This window comes from Cygnus olor, chromosome 1 (genome assembly GCF_009769625.2).
Source record: "Cygnus olor isolate bCygOlo1 chromosome 1, bCygOlo1.pri.v2, whole genome shotgun sequence".
NCBI classification, from domain to species: Eukaryota; Metazoa; Chordata; class Aves; order Anseriformes; family Anatidae; genus Cygnus; species Cygnus olor.
This window is the reverse complement of record NC_049169.1, coordinates 197187099-197206664: the sequence shown is the minus strand read 5'-3', so window position 1 is coordinate 197206664 and position 19566 is coordinate 197187099. Positions and strand designations below refer to the sequence as shown.

At 40.0% G+C, this 19566-nt stretch overlaps 1 protein-coding gene across 2 annotated transcripts; it reads right to left on the bottom strand.

Annotated features, from left to right (window-relative positions):
* Positions 1-1809: 1809 nt before the first annotated feature.
* Positions 1810-15216, bottom strand: CCDC82 (coiled-coil domain containing 82). Of its 2 annotated transcripts, none has more exons than XM_040544188.1 (8): positions 15172-15216; positions 14150-14702; positions 13297-13516; positions 12049-12141; positions 10018-10142; positions 9009-9179; positions 2743-2928; positions 1810-2178 (listed from the first exon to the last, which is right to left on the bottom strand). In XM_040544188.1, exons 2-8 carry the CDS (start codon positions 14693-14695, stop codon positions 2113-2115), a joined length of 1407 nt encoding a protein of 468 aa, XP_040400122.1. In that variant the 5' UTR covers positions 14696-14702; positions 15172-15216; the 3' UTR covers positions 1810-2112. The 2 variants fall into 2 exon arrangements, with proteins under 2 accessions (XP_040400122.1, XP_040400121.1); XM_040544187.1 differs by lacking the exon at positions 15172-15216 and adding an exon at positions 14790-15054.
* Positions 15217-19566: the final 4350 nt, after the last annotated feature.

Genomic DNA, 19566 nt, shown 5'->3' with positions numbered 1-19566 from the left:
CTAGGTGTTATTGAAATATTATAATTACTCAAAAAGCCAAAATTTCCCAAACTTATTTTTTTATTTATTTTGGTAGCATTCAGTTTAAACGTGGCAAAATGAGAAACTGACCACTAATTCTAACAGCATTTTTTTTTTTTTTTTTTACATAAAAATCATTTTCTAGAGCTTTCAGAAAATTGGGAAGGCAGCAGAATTTAAGACTATTCTGAAAGGGATGCGAAAGCGCACACCATTAAGTGGTACAAACCCCATTAATTTCAAAACATTCATGAAAAAACGTTACACCAAACAAATGTCATTATTTTAGAGATACCGACAAAAGTGTACAGAGATTTCGTTACCAGAAAGAAGTCAGGTTTTCAACTGGCATTGATCTTCCTAAAAGGGATATGCTTGAGATTGATTCCTCAGTAATTTTAAGTTGATGGGTGTGTTCCCACCAACAGTCCCAGAATAACAAGGATGGACAAGGAAAGAGAATAGAAAGCACAAGTTTCTTCAGCTCTGGTAACCAGGGAGATAAATACGATACATAAAATCTCAGAATATTTACATATTTAACTGGCAGTTAAGGTATGAAAATAATGTCTTCAAGTATAAGTTTACTTTAGGGTAAGTCTTTACTGGGATTTTTCATCACGGTTTCTAAATCTTGGTACTTACATGGTATGATAGAGAACTGACAATATCGGCTCATTCTACCACCACATTAACCCATTGCTGAATTTCAACACCTGAAGATATGAAAGTACTTCATTACTTACAATTAATGCTGGAAAAAAGCTACTAAAGGGCAATTTTAAGTTACAGTTTCTACAGAAAAAAAGCCAACAGATTCTGACCATGACATGGTACACGTGGCAGTGGTTGCCTACCCAATCAGCATGTTACCAGTGAAGTGGCATATTGAGCACGAGGAGTTCTGATGGACAAATACCTGAAAGATTAGGTTCCATTAGTTTTACTTCTGAGAAAGCAACTTGTTAAAAAATCTGGAGAGTTAACAATGTCATCCATTTTACCAAGCTGCTCAGCCACAACAGACTAATAAGAGTATGTGCATACAGACGATGTATGAACAGTCCCTACCGGGATTCAAAACTCTGTGCCCTGCACCTTCTCTTAGGCTACGTCTAATTAATTTTACATGCAGCACAAAGTAAAGGGACAGAAGGGACAATACAGTACTTAACCCTTCCCAGCTCTTCAAAAATCTACTCCCCGTGCCGCATGGTAAGCCATGCATCATGACTCTGAGTAACTCCTACTTTCTGTTGTCGGATTATGCTGGAAGAATTCTTGCTTAGCTTGCATGGCCACACTAATCCATTCTCTTAATTGTTTAGTTACTGCAAGTTGTTGCCATTACGTTTGTACAACATAATTTGACATTTTAAATCTCAGTAAGTTGTCTCAGTTGTGTATCAGAGACAGCATTGTGGGCCCAAGCGTTCAGTTAGATGGCTAAGCCAGACTCGGTCGGTATGACGCCTATAAAGTGACTCATCACCTAGTCTCTAAAGAGAGGAATGACTATTGTGCTGCAAATGTAGTCAGAACTGCAGAATAGTTCCTCTGTTGCCTTGCAACAGTCTATAGTGATACCTCAGAGGGGAAATAAATCTTTGCATTTGGGTCCTTTTCATCATAACTATCATTCTAAACGATTGGACTTGCTTGCAAATTTATAAGGAAAGTACGATGCAAGTCATATGTTCTTGTGTAACATAGCCTCATCTTTCCAAATATCCCTACTTCCAAAGGTCTCAGCATCTCCCACCTTCCCCATGATGCAGCTCGGCATAGGTAGGCAGAAGTTTTATTTCACAAAAGTAACATCTCAGTATCTGTTTACTTAAGAATAAGAGGAAACTTAGAGTGACCTGTGCAGTAAGACTGGAAAGATCCATTTGGTAAAACTTCGGGTTATTATTTAAACAGATGAAAAGAAGATACAGCATATTCTTACACAGTGGTTTACAGACACATGGATTTAAGCATAATACAGTCTAAAAGGAATACTGAAGACCAGGCAGAGATAAAGTGCACGCAGATAAAACAGGTCATTCAGTTCTTTACAGGACGTCTTTCAAAGAACTATATGACCACTTAATCCATTTTTTCGTCTTGGAAATTGTCTGCATCATTCATGTAGTTTTCAAGATCATTGTATTTCTGCAAATCAAATAGAACTTGTATTATTTGATCAAGATTTAATAACTGAATTACACAAAGAATGCTTTTTGTGTTTTTCTTCAATACACTAACAAGCATGCCAATAACAATTCAGAAGCGAAGATATCTGAAAGCTTGTTAAATGCAACAGTACTCCAAGCTGTGTTAAAATAGTTCATAAAGTGTTTCTGAAAAAGTCAAAGTACTCAACGTAAAGCGAAAAGTATTCTTGCCGTGCCTCATGTACGTGTTTCCAGTCTTCATGAGTTACATACAGCTTGAGTTTGTTGTGTTGCTGCTTTCAAATGAAACAGGAGCCTGCCCAGCACAGCCCAGAGATCATGCAGCTGCCAAAAAGCTTAATGTCAGAAGCTGATACAAACCGTACGTGAAAGCAGCGGGCATACCGTTTGAGAGACTCGATCAGCAAAAGCAGATGAATGGTTAAGCTAAATTCTTATTATCAAAGACCAGTAATTCAGAACTTAGCAGTTAAATGAAACATTTTATCTCAGCTTTATTTTGTCTCCTTGAAAAAGGATACATCATCTAACTCAGTCATACCTTCTGAATCCACCCAGTGTCTTCCAGGTGACTGAAAAGCCGTTCGACTGTGTCTTTAACTGATTCATCCTCAACACCATCCAACTTGGTAATGGAGCTGCAATCCACATACAACTTGTATTTGAAGTGCTTCAAATTATGGTAAACTCTTGTACGATCTGCACACACTACACCAACCTTCAAAACCTAGACCAAAGCAAACAAATTATTTTCTCAGGGAGAACAGTCATCATCTCGACAATATAACGAATGGCCAATTCAGCCTACCTAATACAATTTTATCAGTCAATCTGGAAACATTTTTTTAATAATGAAATAAATAAAATGACACTACATGCATAAAATCAGAGTAAAACCACGTAGTTTTCACTACGATGGCAGAACAACTTTGGAGCAAGCAGGCAGTCAGCAAGCCTAAGCAATGGCAGCTTATCAGCACTGTTTTCTTGCAAAAGCTGTACACAGCCATGTTTATAACTACTGTCATCTTTGTTGTCTCCTGGGGGAGCTTTGTTACAAAATCACTGGCATTTTAGACACCCATCATACTGTGAAAGCAGAGGAAGAGGAATTATTTGATGACTTTTGCTTAAAATGTAGTATGTTTCTAGGGACAGGAATCACCAGTTCTAGCATTTTGTAGACTGAATAATATTCAGTATTTCTTTAGTATATACATATTAATACAAATAGGTATGTGCACTGACATATATACTTAATAAATGCATACAGGCTTCAAAAAAGTAATATCTGAAACCCCAGGTTTTATACAATGCACATAGATTGCTTATACGAATCTTCAGAAATCCCAAACTTTGACTAAGAGTATGTGAAATCGGGGGTGTGCACAGGGAGATGGAGTCAAAGTTCACCTACATTTCAGGACATCCTGCAATAGTAATTGGAGCACCAATTACTATTTCAACCCATGAAGACAAAGACTATCAAATAAGAAATCTACATCTGGCTGGGTTTTGGAGTCAGGTTTTCTACCCTCCAAAGCAGGAAAATAAACACAAGCATGAAGAAATTCGGCTCTTGATGCACACAGGAGAAACTGATTGAGCATTACTACAAAAATCCCACAAACATCCTTCAAGGGCAGCATTGTTTTGGATTGATGTTTTGTCACATCTCTGAGAGTAACAAGCAGATAAATGGCTAAAGGTCAAAATTCTATGCGTCAATAATAAAAGCTGTGATTGTATTGCTATTTTAGATTACACGCACACATTTCGACAGACCGCACTATTTACTGCAAAATGATCTCTTCTGAGCCACAACAGTGATGCTCTTCATTGCTGCCATTGGTAATAATCTGACTACTCTTTTAGAGTATTAGAAGGTTAAGTTTTAATCAATGCTTACATCCTGCATTTTCAGCAAACTTTCCTAAATGCATGACCAAATGTTTGCATCTGTGAGCAGTCTCCCAAAACATCTGGCCTACTTGTACAACCTAGCTCTAGCAGCGTCTACTGACAATGAGAGTGATAGAAAAGCATATTTAGTTCACGTTTATAAATATAAATGCAAATTTAAATTTATTAAATACATAAATACACTTCATTTCTTAAATATATTAACCAACAGCTCAGGTGATATAAACTGGTCACGGAAGTCAACGGAGGCACACTCACTTGAAAGGACTTTTGATTTGACCTAGGTAGATGTCTATGAACTGAAAATGTAACCAGCTTGAGACAAAAAAATGCTATTACTATAGTGCAATTGTCTATTGATCATGTACGTTCATGTACCTATATGCAGCTCCACTTCCTACTCACACCCCAAACTGAAAATGTAAGGCTTATGTTGGGTGCTATAGGTGCTTCTAAAGTGCAAGACCTACCAATCAAGGCAAAGCCTTGACTGACTCAAACTTCCAGAAGTACCATTTCAAACACTGAGACAATCAAGAATGCAATGTGGTGTTTCACTGAGTGTTTCATAGCTTTTTAAGCATTCCAAGCAATGAGGTGCGGTCCAAGCAATGAAGTGTGGTATCTGGAACACTGTTTGATCCGATATCATTCTGCTTCAGATCGAAACTCTGCCTGGCCCAGTTCTTCCCGTTACAACAGCTACCAGGAAATGTTTAGAAGTTAGTATAATATACGGGACTTACACCATAATGTTTATGGTATTATCATACAACTTGTAATAGTCAACAGTTAAGACATTCTGCATCATCTCAGCTATCACATTCCATAGCGTGGAAGGAGCTTCCCCAAGAACCTGTCTAATCCCTTTTGGGACCCAATTACAGCTTTTGCCTCCAAAGTGCCTTGTGGCAAAGAGCTTCATAGTTTATTTATGTGTGTGGTGTAAAGAATTCCCAGACTGGAGAGGTGCCAGAGGAAAATAGTTAAATATCATATAATGTCATTACGCATTGTGTTTTTAAAGCAAGGAAGATCGTCTAAAAATACAGTGTTATTTCAGAATGCAGCTTTGGAAAGAATCTCAGCACTGTACACATTCTAATTTTTTCCCCTCACAGTTCTCAGTGACTCTATCCTAATGCTTAACTTATCTGCTCAAGCTGGCCATATCAGCCAAAGTGGTGTTAAATCACTTTGTATGGAATGCAGGAGCACAGCCTGACAACAGCCTAACACGTAGTGACTGAATTCATGTCCTCTAAGCACAGATATAAATGGAAATACAATGCCAAGACTGAGAGCAGAAAACAGTTCATAACGCAGGTGACGCAGGAGCAGAGAAGTGTAGGGGACACCTACAACTCCAAACTGTTCGATTCTCCCTGACCATGGAGGGATGGGAATTGGCAGCTACTCACAACAATCACTGCAAGCCTAAGCAAAACTGGAACAGCTGTTTCTCTTCAGGCCTATTGGCAAAGCAGAATACTTCGGAGATGAGAGAAAAGGAAAGTTTTATGCAGAAGAGGAGGGTTGGAGGTCTGTTTTTGTTCTCTACACATCCACTTTTCTTGGGTATTTTCAAATAAAACTTTAGAAATAGTCCAAATATGTATTTCCAGTCAATTTGATCTGCCAGTACTGATCTGCCTCCTTTCAGTCAATTATTTTTCTTGCAGTGCCAGTTTTATGTAGCTCTGTGTGCCCTTTTTGTTCTTTCTTTTCCCTCAATTGGCAGGACAAGTTGATCAATGCACTGCCAGAACTTCAAAGACAACTTGAGAACAGTACCTTTAACAGTCTCAATTAAAGGTCACCATAGGAATAGGAATGTTGCATTAGCAAGCCATTAGTAAAAATTACTGGAAAGCGCTCAACCACTCACTCTCCCGCGTCTGTTCTGCAGCCCCTGAGCTCTACTGAGCATGCACGTAGCAACCATCTCACCAGATGCTGGGCTACGCAGGGTAAAGAAAACCCTCGTCTTCTATTGTTAAGCTGAAGAGGATAAAAATGAACCAGCAGGTTAGTTTAATATTCAGTAGGATATTTCAAGTGTTTTCCAAAGTGAAAAACAGCCAATGTGGGACAACATTTGGCCAGCAGTGAGGGGGTTGCTACTGTTATTTCCACAGTTAAACTGGAAGTTGAGTAAAGATTAAATTCTTGTGCAGTTCACTTATTTCTGTGTAGGTAAGGCACATGTTTCCCATGCAAAACTGATTTAAGTTAGTGATCTTCCTGACATATGGGTCTCTAAATGTAGAATAATGACTGTACTATGGTCTGCAGTAGCAGTGCTAGTAAGATTGCTTCCTCGCATCCTAAGTACTTAGTATTTTCTTTCAACAAATCAGGCGAAAAGCCAAGCTCTCTTAATTATCATACACACACGTACTTATCAAAACAGTATTAGCGGCTACTGTTCAGCAGGTTCTGTAACCTGTTCAACCAAAAAAAAAAACACACACCTGTCAGTTACCTATATTTACCTAGATTCTGCATCACATTATTATGACGACATAATGATAATCACACTGATGTCCCTCACATGTCTAAATTAGAATATTTACAGAGGTGCAAACTATCTAGGCTTGAGCTTCAGTAAGGTAAGCTTCCAGTTTGTTGAGGGCTTCACTTTATTTTTCGGTAAGAAATCCTATTATATCCTTTTTCAAAACATGTTGTAAATACATCTTGTGCTGACACTTCTTTCAGCAAGCACTGTGAAGAACTTCATCTGTATTCAGAAACTCTTTTACATGCACAAAGAAAAGGAATATAGCTTCTCCTGAAATACATCTCCTGAAAGAAAGAGATGTAAGAAGAAAGGCAGAAGTTGGATAACAGCTTGGTACGCAAATGCAACAACATTTTATCCTTGACAAATCACGCTTTGAGTTCATAAGAGGTCATCAATTACATGACTTAGGAAGGCCACATACATACATAATCATAACAATTACTGTTAGCTGTAAATTTTATGTGAAGATGCCTAAATACTGGGAACACCCAGGTTTTTAAGATTCAAGCTCCTCCAAAGTCTCAGCTGTGAAATACAACAAAGTTGACTGCTCAAGTCATCTAGAATGGCTGCCTAGTGCAACAGTGTGTAACAACATGAAAGACATGTTTCATTCAAAAAATACAATTTCATCCAAAATGCCCTAGTAAAGGCAGCTGGGTGAGAAAAAGACACAAGATTACCTAAGTGGAAATGTTTTCTAGTTTGGACAAATTGTTCTGATAATGGAAGAAAGAAAAAAAAAAAAAAAAAGGTTCTACTAGAATGTACCAAAGTAGTTGGGAACAAGTCTTCCCAAAAGGAGATAAACAATTTCAAGTGTCATTTCAACTGAGATCTCGAGATACTTTGTCCTGGGTGAGTAGCTACATGGGAAACAGCAGATGTGAAAACATCTGAAGAATGAAGCAGTAAATCTTGACTAGGCTGCACTTGGACTGTTCGAATGACAGTGGCACTATTTCACTCGGTGTTCTGACCTACAGCAAACAAGAGCAGTAAGAATGCACATGGACGCTCCTAATGCTGAAGCAGTAGGCACAGAATAAGCAAACCTAGAGACCCAAGGCAGAACAAACCTTACTGGCAACAAAGTAGAAAGCAGTCATTCCAGGGAGATGATTGTCCATTACACATACAGTTACTTTTATAAAGTTTCTGAAAGCTAATCAATGCACGACTCCTGCTGGGAAGGTCTTAAGGGCATTACAGGCACACAAAAAGGTAAAGGGCTTTCAAGTGATCTAATTTCAGTGAAAAGGCATTCTGATATTTAGAACAGATGTAACTCTGAGGCAAATGTCACTCCTGATTTAAAGCCTCAGACTCCTGGCACAAGGAGATAAGATCTATTCAAGATTAAAAAAAAGTCACAGTATTTCTTATGTACTTGGTAAAAACCAGGAATGCCAGACATGTTCAGAGCAACACTCAACTGTATAGTTTCTTTACCACTAGAGCTGTTTCTCCCTTCTTTATAATATGCTTAGGATTTTCAATCTTCTATTGAACATCCTCTGCCAAAACAAAAAAACCTACTTTAGAAGTAATTGCTAAGTGCTTGTATTAGTACCTCAGTTAGTACGTGAATCTTCGTGTGTGCTCTCAGCCTGGTTGACACACAGTTTCAAACAGCCTCCACATGCACCACAAAAGACAAGCATGCAGAGGACACCATGTACCTAGAGCATTTCCTTCCTGCTCTGGATATGACTCAGACTGCAGAGATTTGAAACAGAAGAAAAATTGAAGCAAATCTTAATTTTGGGTTGAAGGCAATAGCTTTCAATGAAATCTGTCACATGTCCTGGAACACTTTATCTTTTTTATCATGATGTTCAGCTCACAATTGGATATACTTAGTAGTACTTCATGCAGTGCAAGTGCATGTGCTGTAACAGGTACTAATACTAAGTAGTAAAGGTGGGGAGGAAACAGCACACCAATGACTGAGATGCAGGCAAAAACAAAGGTCATAGAAAAACATCTGATTTATTTTCTTGATAAAAGTTGTGGTTGTTTTTTTTTTTTTTTTTTGAAGATACTTTTCAAGACCTCTTTCCCAAGATGTTAGAAAGGGCCAGGGGTATGGAGGGAAGCATCTATTTCTCCTCATTTTCATAGGAACTTCCTTCATAACTCCTAGCTAGATCCAAGTCAATACTCCTCAAAACTGCAAAATGGTCCTCACATTTTAAAAATGAACAGGAGTTCAGATGCAAAGTACAGCAACTTAACTCTTGCCTCTGGTATTATAGACGTTACAGGTGCTGACAGGATTTCTATTTGTTGTATGAGTTTCCGTAACACTAGACAAAGCTTAAAAATAATTATATAAGGTGCTTGTTTGAAGTTACCTGTTTGTCATCCGACATGAAGTCATCTGCTTCCAAGGTTCTGCTATTATAAAGCTTTCCAGATAGTAGCACATTGAACTTACAATACCGATTCAATCCACAGGCCTGACAAAACTTATTTGTTGGATTTTTCAAGATGATGCGAACATTTGGGTAACAATCAACACGCTCCTGAAAAACATTTTTCTGTTAGCATTAAAGAATCTCCATAAACTTGAACAGACTGCTGAGTACCTTCTATTAGCACAAAGTTAGCAGTAGAGAAACCAAAGAGATTCAAACGTGAAGTTTTTTAGCATTCAGTTGCAAACGTATACCTTCTCAATCATTTTCTAACACTTCACCCGGTTTTCTTTCATTTAGCTTCAGGTCTAAAGAATGACTCCAGCACCCAGGCAGTTATTTTTCTTTCATCTCTCCCTCCGTTTTTATCTTTTCTGGGGTGGTGGTAAGGGCAACTGTATCAGTGCTTCTACCTCAAATAAATACACTGTATCTCACCACTGCTCATACTCAATTATTGCAGTGATTACTAGGTCACCACAGCTATAACTCTAATAGTATTCCAGTACTTCACAAACAATGATTTTGACTAGGCTACTGTATCTTGGCTTCATATTGTTGAAGTAGCAGAAGATTCATGATGAACATACTGGCTTCTCTTTTTGTGGTAGGGGGATAAATTTTTGTTATAACGTTGAACAAGTGACAAAAAATACTCTAAATAGCATCTGCTAAAGTTAGCTGGAGAAGCATTCAGGTCACAGGAAACAAAATCTGAACGTTTATCTGAATGTTTGTTGTGTGTTTATAAACACACAAATATTTCTGATATTTGCAAGTATCAAAACAAGTTACAGATGGTAAAGAGCAATGAATCTCTTAAAATATATATATACATATAAATATATAGCGAGTATTTGTACCTTTATAGAAAATTATACTACTGAAAAAATCTGTCAGTAACTATAGAATTTAGAGACAACCATTTAAAGTAGAAGCTACATACCTTGTACCGATCTTTCCAGCGACTTCTGGAGATTAAGTTGTCAAGACGAGGCTGAATGAAACGGTCATCCAAATAATGAAGGGAGAGCAACATATCTTGTGCATACTTCTTTTGCCTTGTTCCATCTGTTCAGCAAGAGTCATTACTGATTTGCTGACCATCATATGTTGTACAAGTTTCCTCAAATAAAATTTTCAAGGACATTATGCTTCTGCATACTAAGACCCATGAATAATTGTAATAAATTACTACTGAGTACATTTGCTACTGTTATCCAGATAAGTAATACATGCATTTTTGATGAACTAATACATTTAATTATTTTACAGGTATTTATCACAAGAGGTACACGAATAAACTCTACAAGCCAGGTTAAAGCAGAAAGCTGTCAACCCAAAGGTAGAACTATTCACTCAGTGCCATCTAAAAGAATGGAAAAAAAAAAAGTCTTGCTTTTTGCCCAGCTTATGTGAGGAGTTCATAATGTACAAGAGAAGGTTGTAATCCACGAAAACAAACTGCCGAGTAGCTTCCCAGCAGAAATTTTGACAGCTCTCTTCTCTTTCACCACTTCTAAGCAACACATAGAAACTGACCTTTAGCCTTCAGCAGCCCAGTCACATGCCTTGAGTTAAGCAGCATAAATATTTCCAAATATTTACTCAAGCAAAAGAAATAAACCAGTAAGATGAGTAAAATATGAGTATTCCATGATTATCTCCCAGATATGTGCTAGATTCCAGGAATTAACCAGGAGTTTCACTGGTGCAGGCCAATTCTTACTGTCTCAGGCTTCAGCACGTACAGAAAAACACTAATTTGTGCAGTTACTTTTCCTAATCTTTTAGCGATGCTGTTATCAAAGGACGACTGGCTATCTAGCCTTTTCTATAAAAACAGCTAATTGTCATTATCATTATAGCTATCATAATTACTATCTATAGTTCTTCCACATATGCTTTACGTGTTTTCAATAAATCAGTTACGCTGAAAGCTTTAAAGAGGTCGTGCTAGACTTTTAAATTTTTCTCACAACAAAAAGCAAGTCTACCACTAAACTAGCAGCTCTTAGTTCAAACTAGTTAATTTGTGTTAACTTCCATGAACTGAGAAAAACCCATTCTGTGTTCTGAAAATGTATTGTAATGCTAGGTAATGTTGTAATGCTCACAGTATATAATATTCTACAGAATACGTCCTTTAACCTACCTTCATAGCTGATATACTACTAGCACCTTGGCAGGGAGTTAATAATTTTCTACAGCAGATACAATATGAAACAGAAGGAATGTCACATAGCATAAAGCTGGCAAGATTTACTTGTTACTCTTCATAAGGTTGTTGCACTTGGTAAAACAGAACAATGCCTGAAAGAACCAGCAGTGGTAGCTGAAAGACATTTTTAGTTGCAAGAATACACAACCTTTACTCTAAAGCCTGTGGTGTATTTCAGTTTCTCCATTCACCCTGATCTCCTGGTGACACCAGAAGCTGCCATTAAAGTTCACCAGGCCAAATCCCAAAAGCCACTTCCTCAGTAAAAACAAGCCAAGAAGTCCTGACTGCAGTTGAAATTTGTTTTATCTCAAAGATCAAATGTTAAAGATTCAGACACAGAATAATCGCCGTAACTAAAATTATCATCTGTCAAATTTCCCAGAAAAAGCTATGAAACACGACATTTTGAAAAATCACCTGACCTTGAGATCTTTCCGTTGAGATGCTTATTTTGAAATTAATTTTACTTTCATGCTGGAACTATTACTACTGATCATCAACACAGAAACGCTTCCTTACACCTCAGAACACCTTATGGGCTTAAAAGAATGAAGCCCACACACTTTTCCAAGATTACTCTACTCATTTCAGATAGATTAACTTCCTAAAGTTATAAAGCAGAAAAACTACAAACAAATCTCGGGGATTTCAACTCACAAACTTATACTCTAATCGGGAGACCATCTTTTCCAAGAATAAATGCTTTTGTTTGTCTTTGCATGCACTATTAAATTTTAAATGCAATTTACTTACCATACAATGACTTCAGGAAAGTGTCATCAATTGCATTTATGAGAAAAGCCTTTACTATTCTTTGGAAGTGTACATAAGGACTACAGCGAGATACTGGAAAGAAATAAGCAGAAAAATAAGCAGAATTTTTTAAAAAAAGAAAGTAAAAAAGAAAGTGTAAGCAAATGTGACTGTCATATAAAATTTTTTTTCCACTATTGTAAATTTAGAATTTTAAAGTCATTTAAATATGAATTTAAAAATAATGTTAAATGTCCCACATCAAAACCCCTTATTTAAGATCTTGCATTTAAATAGTGCTTCTCATCCCAATAATCTTAATGAATTTTAGCGTGTCCTAAAGTCACGCATGTCCTTTCATCAGGAGCCCAATATAGGAGCTATAAACACAAACTAAAGAAAATAAATTGTTCTATGAATAGCAGGAAGTAATGCAAACAACAGAAGGTCAGGCTTATGATTTTTATTTTCCTAACTTTCTTTCAAATAAACATAATTCTGCTCATGTCTTTACTGGTTAACAAATACCACAAATGCGTGTAACCATCTACACTAACACTGACTATCCTGTCAGTACACACCTCCTTCTAACAACAAAGTATGCAAGAAGAAAACCAGCATAAACTTCTGGTTCAAGTTTCTCCTCCATCCAGATACCAGTTTTCATAAAAGGAACCTGATCAACACGACAAGCATTCTGATTCTGTGCAGCTTGTCTAAAACTGATGTATGAATTCAGAAACCTCTACAGATCAGTGCTTCCAAGTCTCACTGCCATAAATAAAAATACATTAAAACCAAAACAAACAAAAAACAACCCACAATATAAAAGCCTAACTCACAGCAAGACTCTTACGTCATTCTCCAAACCAGAATTGATCCAGAATTAATGTATTTGCTCTTGGGGTATATCGCAAGATGGAGGATGACAGCTGTCTCAAAAGGAATGATTCCATCATAGGTGGCCTCATTCTAAAGCAGACTGACAAAAAAAAATAAATCTGGGCAATGGAGCTCCTTGTCCTTCTCTCCACATTATACCCTCCCTTTAATAAGATACAGAAGGACTGTAAAAGTTTACTGTGGAAACCACGAGCACTTTCACAAATGAAAGCCGTTCAGGAATTTCTGCTTTTAAACTATCATATCCCATTACACAGTCTTATTTTGTAATTAGGGCCCATAAATATTTATTGCAGCACTAAAAACAAGTTATAAATATAGAATTGTAACTAATTTTGATCTTACAATGTGGGATGTAGTATGCCAGCAATTCGCTATTTGATGTATTTAGTTCTTTTTGTTGCTTTTTTTCACTCTTTACTTGCTCTGTGTCGTCATCACCACCTTCTTCTTCCTCATCATTAACTATAAAGTCTTTCATGCTATCACTGTCAGTTTCACTTTCTTCTGTTGGTGTGAGGTAACAGAATGGTTCCTCTTCTATTTCTGTTTCACTATTGGTATCCTAATTAAATTAAAAAATATATTTCAAAAGCAAATCAAGAATTTTCAGTATCTGCACTAACAAAATACTACATCTACTGGACCTTCTAATGACCACAATTGTTAACAAGAAATAATATATTTCAAAAAATCCATCATTCTGTACTACATGACGATTACTTTCTGCTTTAAATCAGCAATCTCCATGTACCTCTCTTCAGTCAAACAGACTGAATAGAAATTAAGGTAACATGAGATTTCTAAGGTGCTTCAACAGGTACTTTGTTTCTTGATACGAGTAATCTGATAGCCTAAGGAAAAAGGAATATTACAGATATTTTTTCCCTTTCTGACAACATAGAGAACATAGATACGTGCATTCTAAGCTGCTTAGTCATCAGAAGGCCTGAAAGAGCAAATGAAGGGAAATTCTTAAATCCTCAGTGATGAAAATTAAATTAGAACTAAAGGTCTTCAGCAGTCAATATTGTTATTTAGTTCACATGTGACAACTGTTGAAATGTGATAGGATTACTGATTTGTCATCAATAAAAACCAAACCAAAATTTAAAAAATCCTACTGATTAATATCTATTAATTGCCATCTTCCCCTATATTTAGTGGTGGAACCGAAGCTCAAAGATAAAATTCAGACCTCACAATTTTCACTCCTACAGGATGTCCGAGATGCTCTTTGTCTTGCAAGACCTTTCAATTTTGCCAATACATTCTGTTTCCTATTAGTAGAAACATTTTCTGTAGGGCAGGTTTTATCAGGCTGCTGTTCTTGGGAACTCTCATCTTCGTTAATTATACAATGGCGTTTGGCAAAAACTTTCCTAACAAGGATATCACTGTCCTCGCTTTCATCACTGTCGTGCAGTACCGAGCTGTTCAACCTCTTACGCTTCCCAGGCACAACGCATTCATCATCTGTTATTTCCCCACTGTGGATTTTCTCTTCCTGATCCGCAAAGCCATTCTTCAGAACAGTTTCATCTTTTTCACCCAATCCGTCTTCTGACACGGTGGATTCAGTGGACTCTTCCTCCTCTGAGGCAAACGAGGATTCGTCATCGCTGTCAAACAGTATGAGCTCCCTTTTAGTGCGTCTCCAGTCCACGCGGGATTTGGCTGACAGTTCCGTTCCTGCCGTCTTATTTCTGGTTTCGTACCTTCTGACACCTGCTCCTACCTCCATCGGGAAGCTGCGACAACACACCACAACACGCACCGGTAAGACAACGCACCTAATACGTTATCCCAAAGAAGGAGGGAGAGCTGGCATATTTTACCACGTAAAACTCCGATATTTAACGAGCCCTTCAGTGAGACACGCAGTAAACACCACCACGCCAAACTCAGGACTTCTGAGGAGGGCACGCCTTCCTCAAAACACGCTTAGGAGCAGAAATACCCCCACCCAGCCTGAATAAACGGGAAAAACCTTTAAGTCCATCACCCCCTCCCACACCGACCGCCCACTGCCGAGGCGGAGAGCTCGGGCCCGGCCACCTCAGGCCTGTCGCGGTGTCCCCCCGGGCCCTGTGCCCCCACGGAGGGGCTGGGGCGCCCCGACAGGAGCCGGGCCGGGCCCAACGGGGCTCATCCCTCTCCCCCCGCCGCCACGGCACAGGCCGATGCTCCCTGTCGCGCTCTGTCGCGCCATATCGCAACCTATCGCGGCGTGTCGCGCCCTGTCGCCGCCCGGCCCCGCCGTTAGTTACCGGGAGCGGTTCCCGCGCCCCAGCGCGCGCGCGAGCGGCCGAGGGCAGGTTGCCGCCCCACCCAGCGCTCCGCGCGCCGCGATTGGCTGCCGCGGCCTGTCACTCAGCCCCCGGGCTGTTTACGGAAGTGCTGACAGGTCATTTGGGAGGCGGGGGTGTCACGTGGTTTGTACGGGGTTCGCAGGTTGGCGCGCGGTGCTGGAGATCGGGAGGTCGCCGGTTCGAGTCCTGCCCCCGCCGCAGGGCACGGCTCCGCCGTCCTCCCGGTCCTCAGGTCACCGCCTGGCAGGCGGGGGTAGCGCTGGGCTGCGATGGCTTGGTTGTGATCGCCTTTCAGCCTGATCCAGTTGTGTTCCTGAGGCTCTGTGGGCTTGTGAGGCGTGGGATAAGGGGGATTCCGGTGGCCACTGGAGGCTGCAGGTCGTAGAATGATTCATATAGGATCACAGCATGGCTTGGGTTGGAAGGGACCTTAAAGATCATTTAATTCCATCCCCCTGCCGTGGGCAGGATCACCTCCCACCAGACCAGGTTGCCCAAAGCCCCATCCAGCCTGGCCTTGAGCACCTCCAGGGATGGGGCATCCACAGCTTCTCTGGGCAGCCTGGGCCAGGGCCTCACCACCCTCTGAGGGAAGATTTTCCTCCTTATATCCAATCTAAATCTCCCCTCTTTTAGTTTAAAGCCATTCCCGCTTGTCCTATCCCTACACCCCCTGACCAAGAGTCCCTCCCCAGCTTTCCTGTAGCCCCCTTTAGCTACTGGCAGGCCGCTGTAAGGTCTCCCCGGAGCCTTCTCTTCTCCAGGCTGAACAACCCCAACTCCCTCAGCCTGTCTTCACAGGAGAGGTGCTCCAGCCCCTTGGTCATCCTCATGGCCGTCCTCAGGACTTGTTCTAATACTTCCATGTCCTTCTTGTGCTGGGGCCCCAGAGCTGAACTCAGAGCTCCAGGTGGAGTCTCACAAGAGCCCTTCTCAGAGGGGGTCAATCCCCTCCCTCACCCTGCTGGCCGCCCTGCTCTTGATGCAGCGCAGGATACACTTGGCTTTCTGGGCTGCAAGCACACATTGCTGGCTCATGTCGAGCTTCTCATACACCAGCACTCCCAGGTCCTTCTCCTCAGGGCCGCTCTCCCTCCATTCTCTGCCCAGCCTGTATTTGTGCTTGGGATTGCCCCAGCCCAGTTGCAGGACCTTGCACTTGGCCTTTTTCAACGTCATGAGGTTTGCACAGGCCCACCTCTCAGGCCTGTCCAGGTTCCTCTGGATGGCATCCCTTCCCTGCAGTCTGTCAACTGCACCACACAGCTTGGTGTTATTGGCAGGTCACCAACACCTGGCCTGAGGCTTCCCTGTGAAAGCAGCTTCTTCACATCTGTGCACTACTGTCTGCTGTCTTGTGAGCAAACCTGGTAATTTTCACATTGTCAACCCCCAAATGTTGGGGGACATGAAAACAGAGGTTGTTGCAGCTGTAATTATGGGGAGGTTTGGGGTCACCAGACTTGGGCCCACCCGCAGCTGAAATCCCAAGGGTGCCTGTGCTTTGGAAACCCTCTGCCAGCCCGCTGTCCTCTGTGGGCTGCCCTGGAAGAAAACAACACTTTGACAACCGTAAATCATATTTTGGGTGTGATGCCAGCTGCTCTGTAGTTCCCTTCAGTTCCTGCCATGTCCAGGTGAAAAATGAGCAGCTAGGTGACATAAAGATGTCCTCCTAGAGCTGGCACTCGAGGAGAGAGCTGCCAGCTCAGTGCAGAGCTCTTTTTTAGTCATAATAACAATTTAGCAGCACACACCCAACTGCTCAGCAAGGGCACTGCTGTCAGCTGGGGCTGGCCCTGTGCTGCAGGGAACCCCCAAAATGGAGGGTAGGAAATAGGGAGGTGGCCCGAATGCTGTCTTGGTCAGGGGGGAACGCAGGAGTATTGCAGCATGGCAGTCTGGGGGATGGAGAGAAGAAAAAATTCATAAGGAACCAAGTTGCATTAGTTTTACTGCTCAAAGAACAAGACATTTTCTGGATCAGTATACACAAAAAAAGAAACTATTAAAATCTACAGTAATGATCTTCTGTTGTTTTTCTGCTTAAAATGTCTACTCAATGTAATGCTGGATTCTGTTCAATGCTAATACTTTTACAGATGAATTTTACTAACAAGATTTGTATCTTAAATTTGCTTTTTCATTGCTTGGTCTGCAGTAGCAAACTGCTGCTGTCTTGGAACTCATTATGATGACATTATTTGTACTGCTTTGTCTTAACAAGACCTTGTAAATGCCTCCATGTATGTCTTTAAGAATAAGTGGTAATGAAAACACAAAGAGAGGAAATACCTGGAAATGAAAGACAATTCTTTCTCATCTTATTTACATAGCACTGCTATGGATTTCATATGGCTTTCACGTACACAAAGAGGTTCGGACAGGTGTTTATGTAGATGGTGAGTTGATTTCCCACTGAAATGTTTATATTGCAAGGATTAAAATGGTTATAATTCAAGGATTATATTGCATTAAGGGACCTATAGTACCGGCCTGGCATTTATTTTAATTGCTGGAAAGTCAGTAAGTGGATTTTCAAATAAATAAACGGAGCAGAGTTTGCACAGGGTTTAATGCTCCCTCCAAGCTGCGAAGCTGGCATTTCGGGGTGCTGGGCTCTCCCTGGTCTTCATCGCGATTCTTGCTTCCAACGTCGCCATCTAGTGATAGAAGGCGTGAAGAAAACCTTACAATTGTACCACTGTAGTACAGCACATAGGAATAAGGCAATTGCAATGAATATTTTATATGGAACTAAAGAAAATGCATGAGATATATGTTTTTTACTTAAATGGTATGAAGAGTTTCAGTTATCAATGTTGTCTTCTGAAAGACAGTTGAGCAGTTTTTCTTACACACAGTGCTAAAAGATCTTGTCTTGATTTTTCTGATAATTTTTCATTTAAGTGTAGAGTCCCAGTTCCAGGGCAGTCGGCACGGTGGGGTTGCGTTGTGTCCTCAGATTTTAGAACTGGACCTCCAGTCAAGAGACAAGTTTTCGAAAAAGTCCAGTTTACTGCACTCTAAATTTCCTAAAAGTCCAGTTTACTGCACTCTAAATTTCCTAAAAAGTTCCCTAAAAAAACAGGCAAACTCATGTGTCACATAAAAAAAAAAAAAAAAAAAAAAAAAAAAAAAGCTATATTCACACTGCAGTTTCTGTAAAGTCTGAGCTCTTCTAGAATTCAGTGATATCTGGGATTCTATGGACATCCCTCCCATTAAATGGACTGTTCCTCCGTGGGGTATTCTTTCCCTAAAGTAAACAATGGGAAGCTCAGAGCCCACATTTCCCAGGGACTGCTTCCTGCACCAGAGCAGCATTTGCAAACCCTCTGTGACTCCCAGGCATACTGAGCATCAGGCTGGCTCATACCCAAATAAGAGCGCTAGGAAGAAAAATAGGGAAAACAAAACAAAACAAAACAAAACAAAACAAAACAAAAAAAAAAAGAAAAACGACGACAGTGAACTCTCATGCTTTTGAAATAATTTTTCAGCAGCCGCAAGGAGGTCTAGCATCTCAGGTCCTTAGCACGGACTTTTTTTGCTGCTCACTAGTTTACATCAGCAGGGACTCCCTGTCCCTTCACCAAAGGCGCTACTCAGTCCATTTAGCTCATGCACTAAATACAGAGACAGATGTGAATTAAACAGACTATAACTGTTCTATCACCTGAACGAGCTGCTAGGACTTGTAGGGAGCCCCTCAATTAAAGCTCTGCCTGGAGCACAGAAACTAAATACAGGGTCATCTTTCTTTCTTTTGTTCTTTCTCTCATTCTTGCTTTCTGCCTGCTGAACTCAACCTCCTACAGAGTTCCTAAAGAGAATATCACAGGAGACTTGTTGTCTTGCATTCCTCTGCCTCCTGTTCCTCTTCAATGGAAGACCATTTTTCTAATTTCAGGGAAAATCCCCGTAAAGGATAAGCCTGCCCAAAAGCCCTGCTAGCTGCTGGCTTTTTGACACAATTCTTGTCATATTCGCTATCATGCTAGCCAGCACCAACAGAGAAATTTACTTTAATAGTTATAGTTTATTAGCAGGAAATATTTTAAAATTCATTTTCAAAGCATATCTTAAAGAATTTCCATCTCAATTAAGAAGTTTTTTTGAAAATTTAAAAAGTTTTCTAGAGCATAAAGGTAATATTGAAACTTATTCTAAATGCTTTTTTTATAATTATTTTGGCATACATTTGTTAATAATGCAACTTTTCTCAGAGGCTGCAATTCACTTCTGCACAGAAGCCTTTTTAAAGAATTAAATAGGGTTTATGAGATTCTTAATCCTGGTT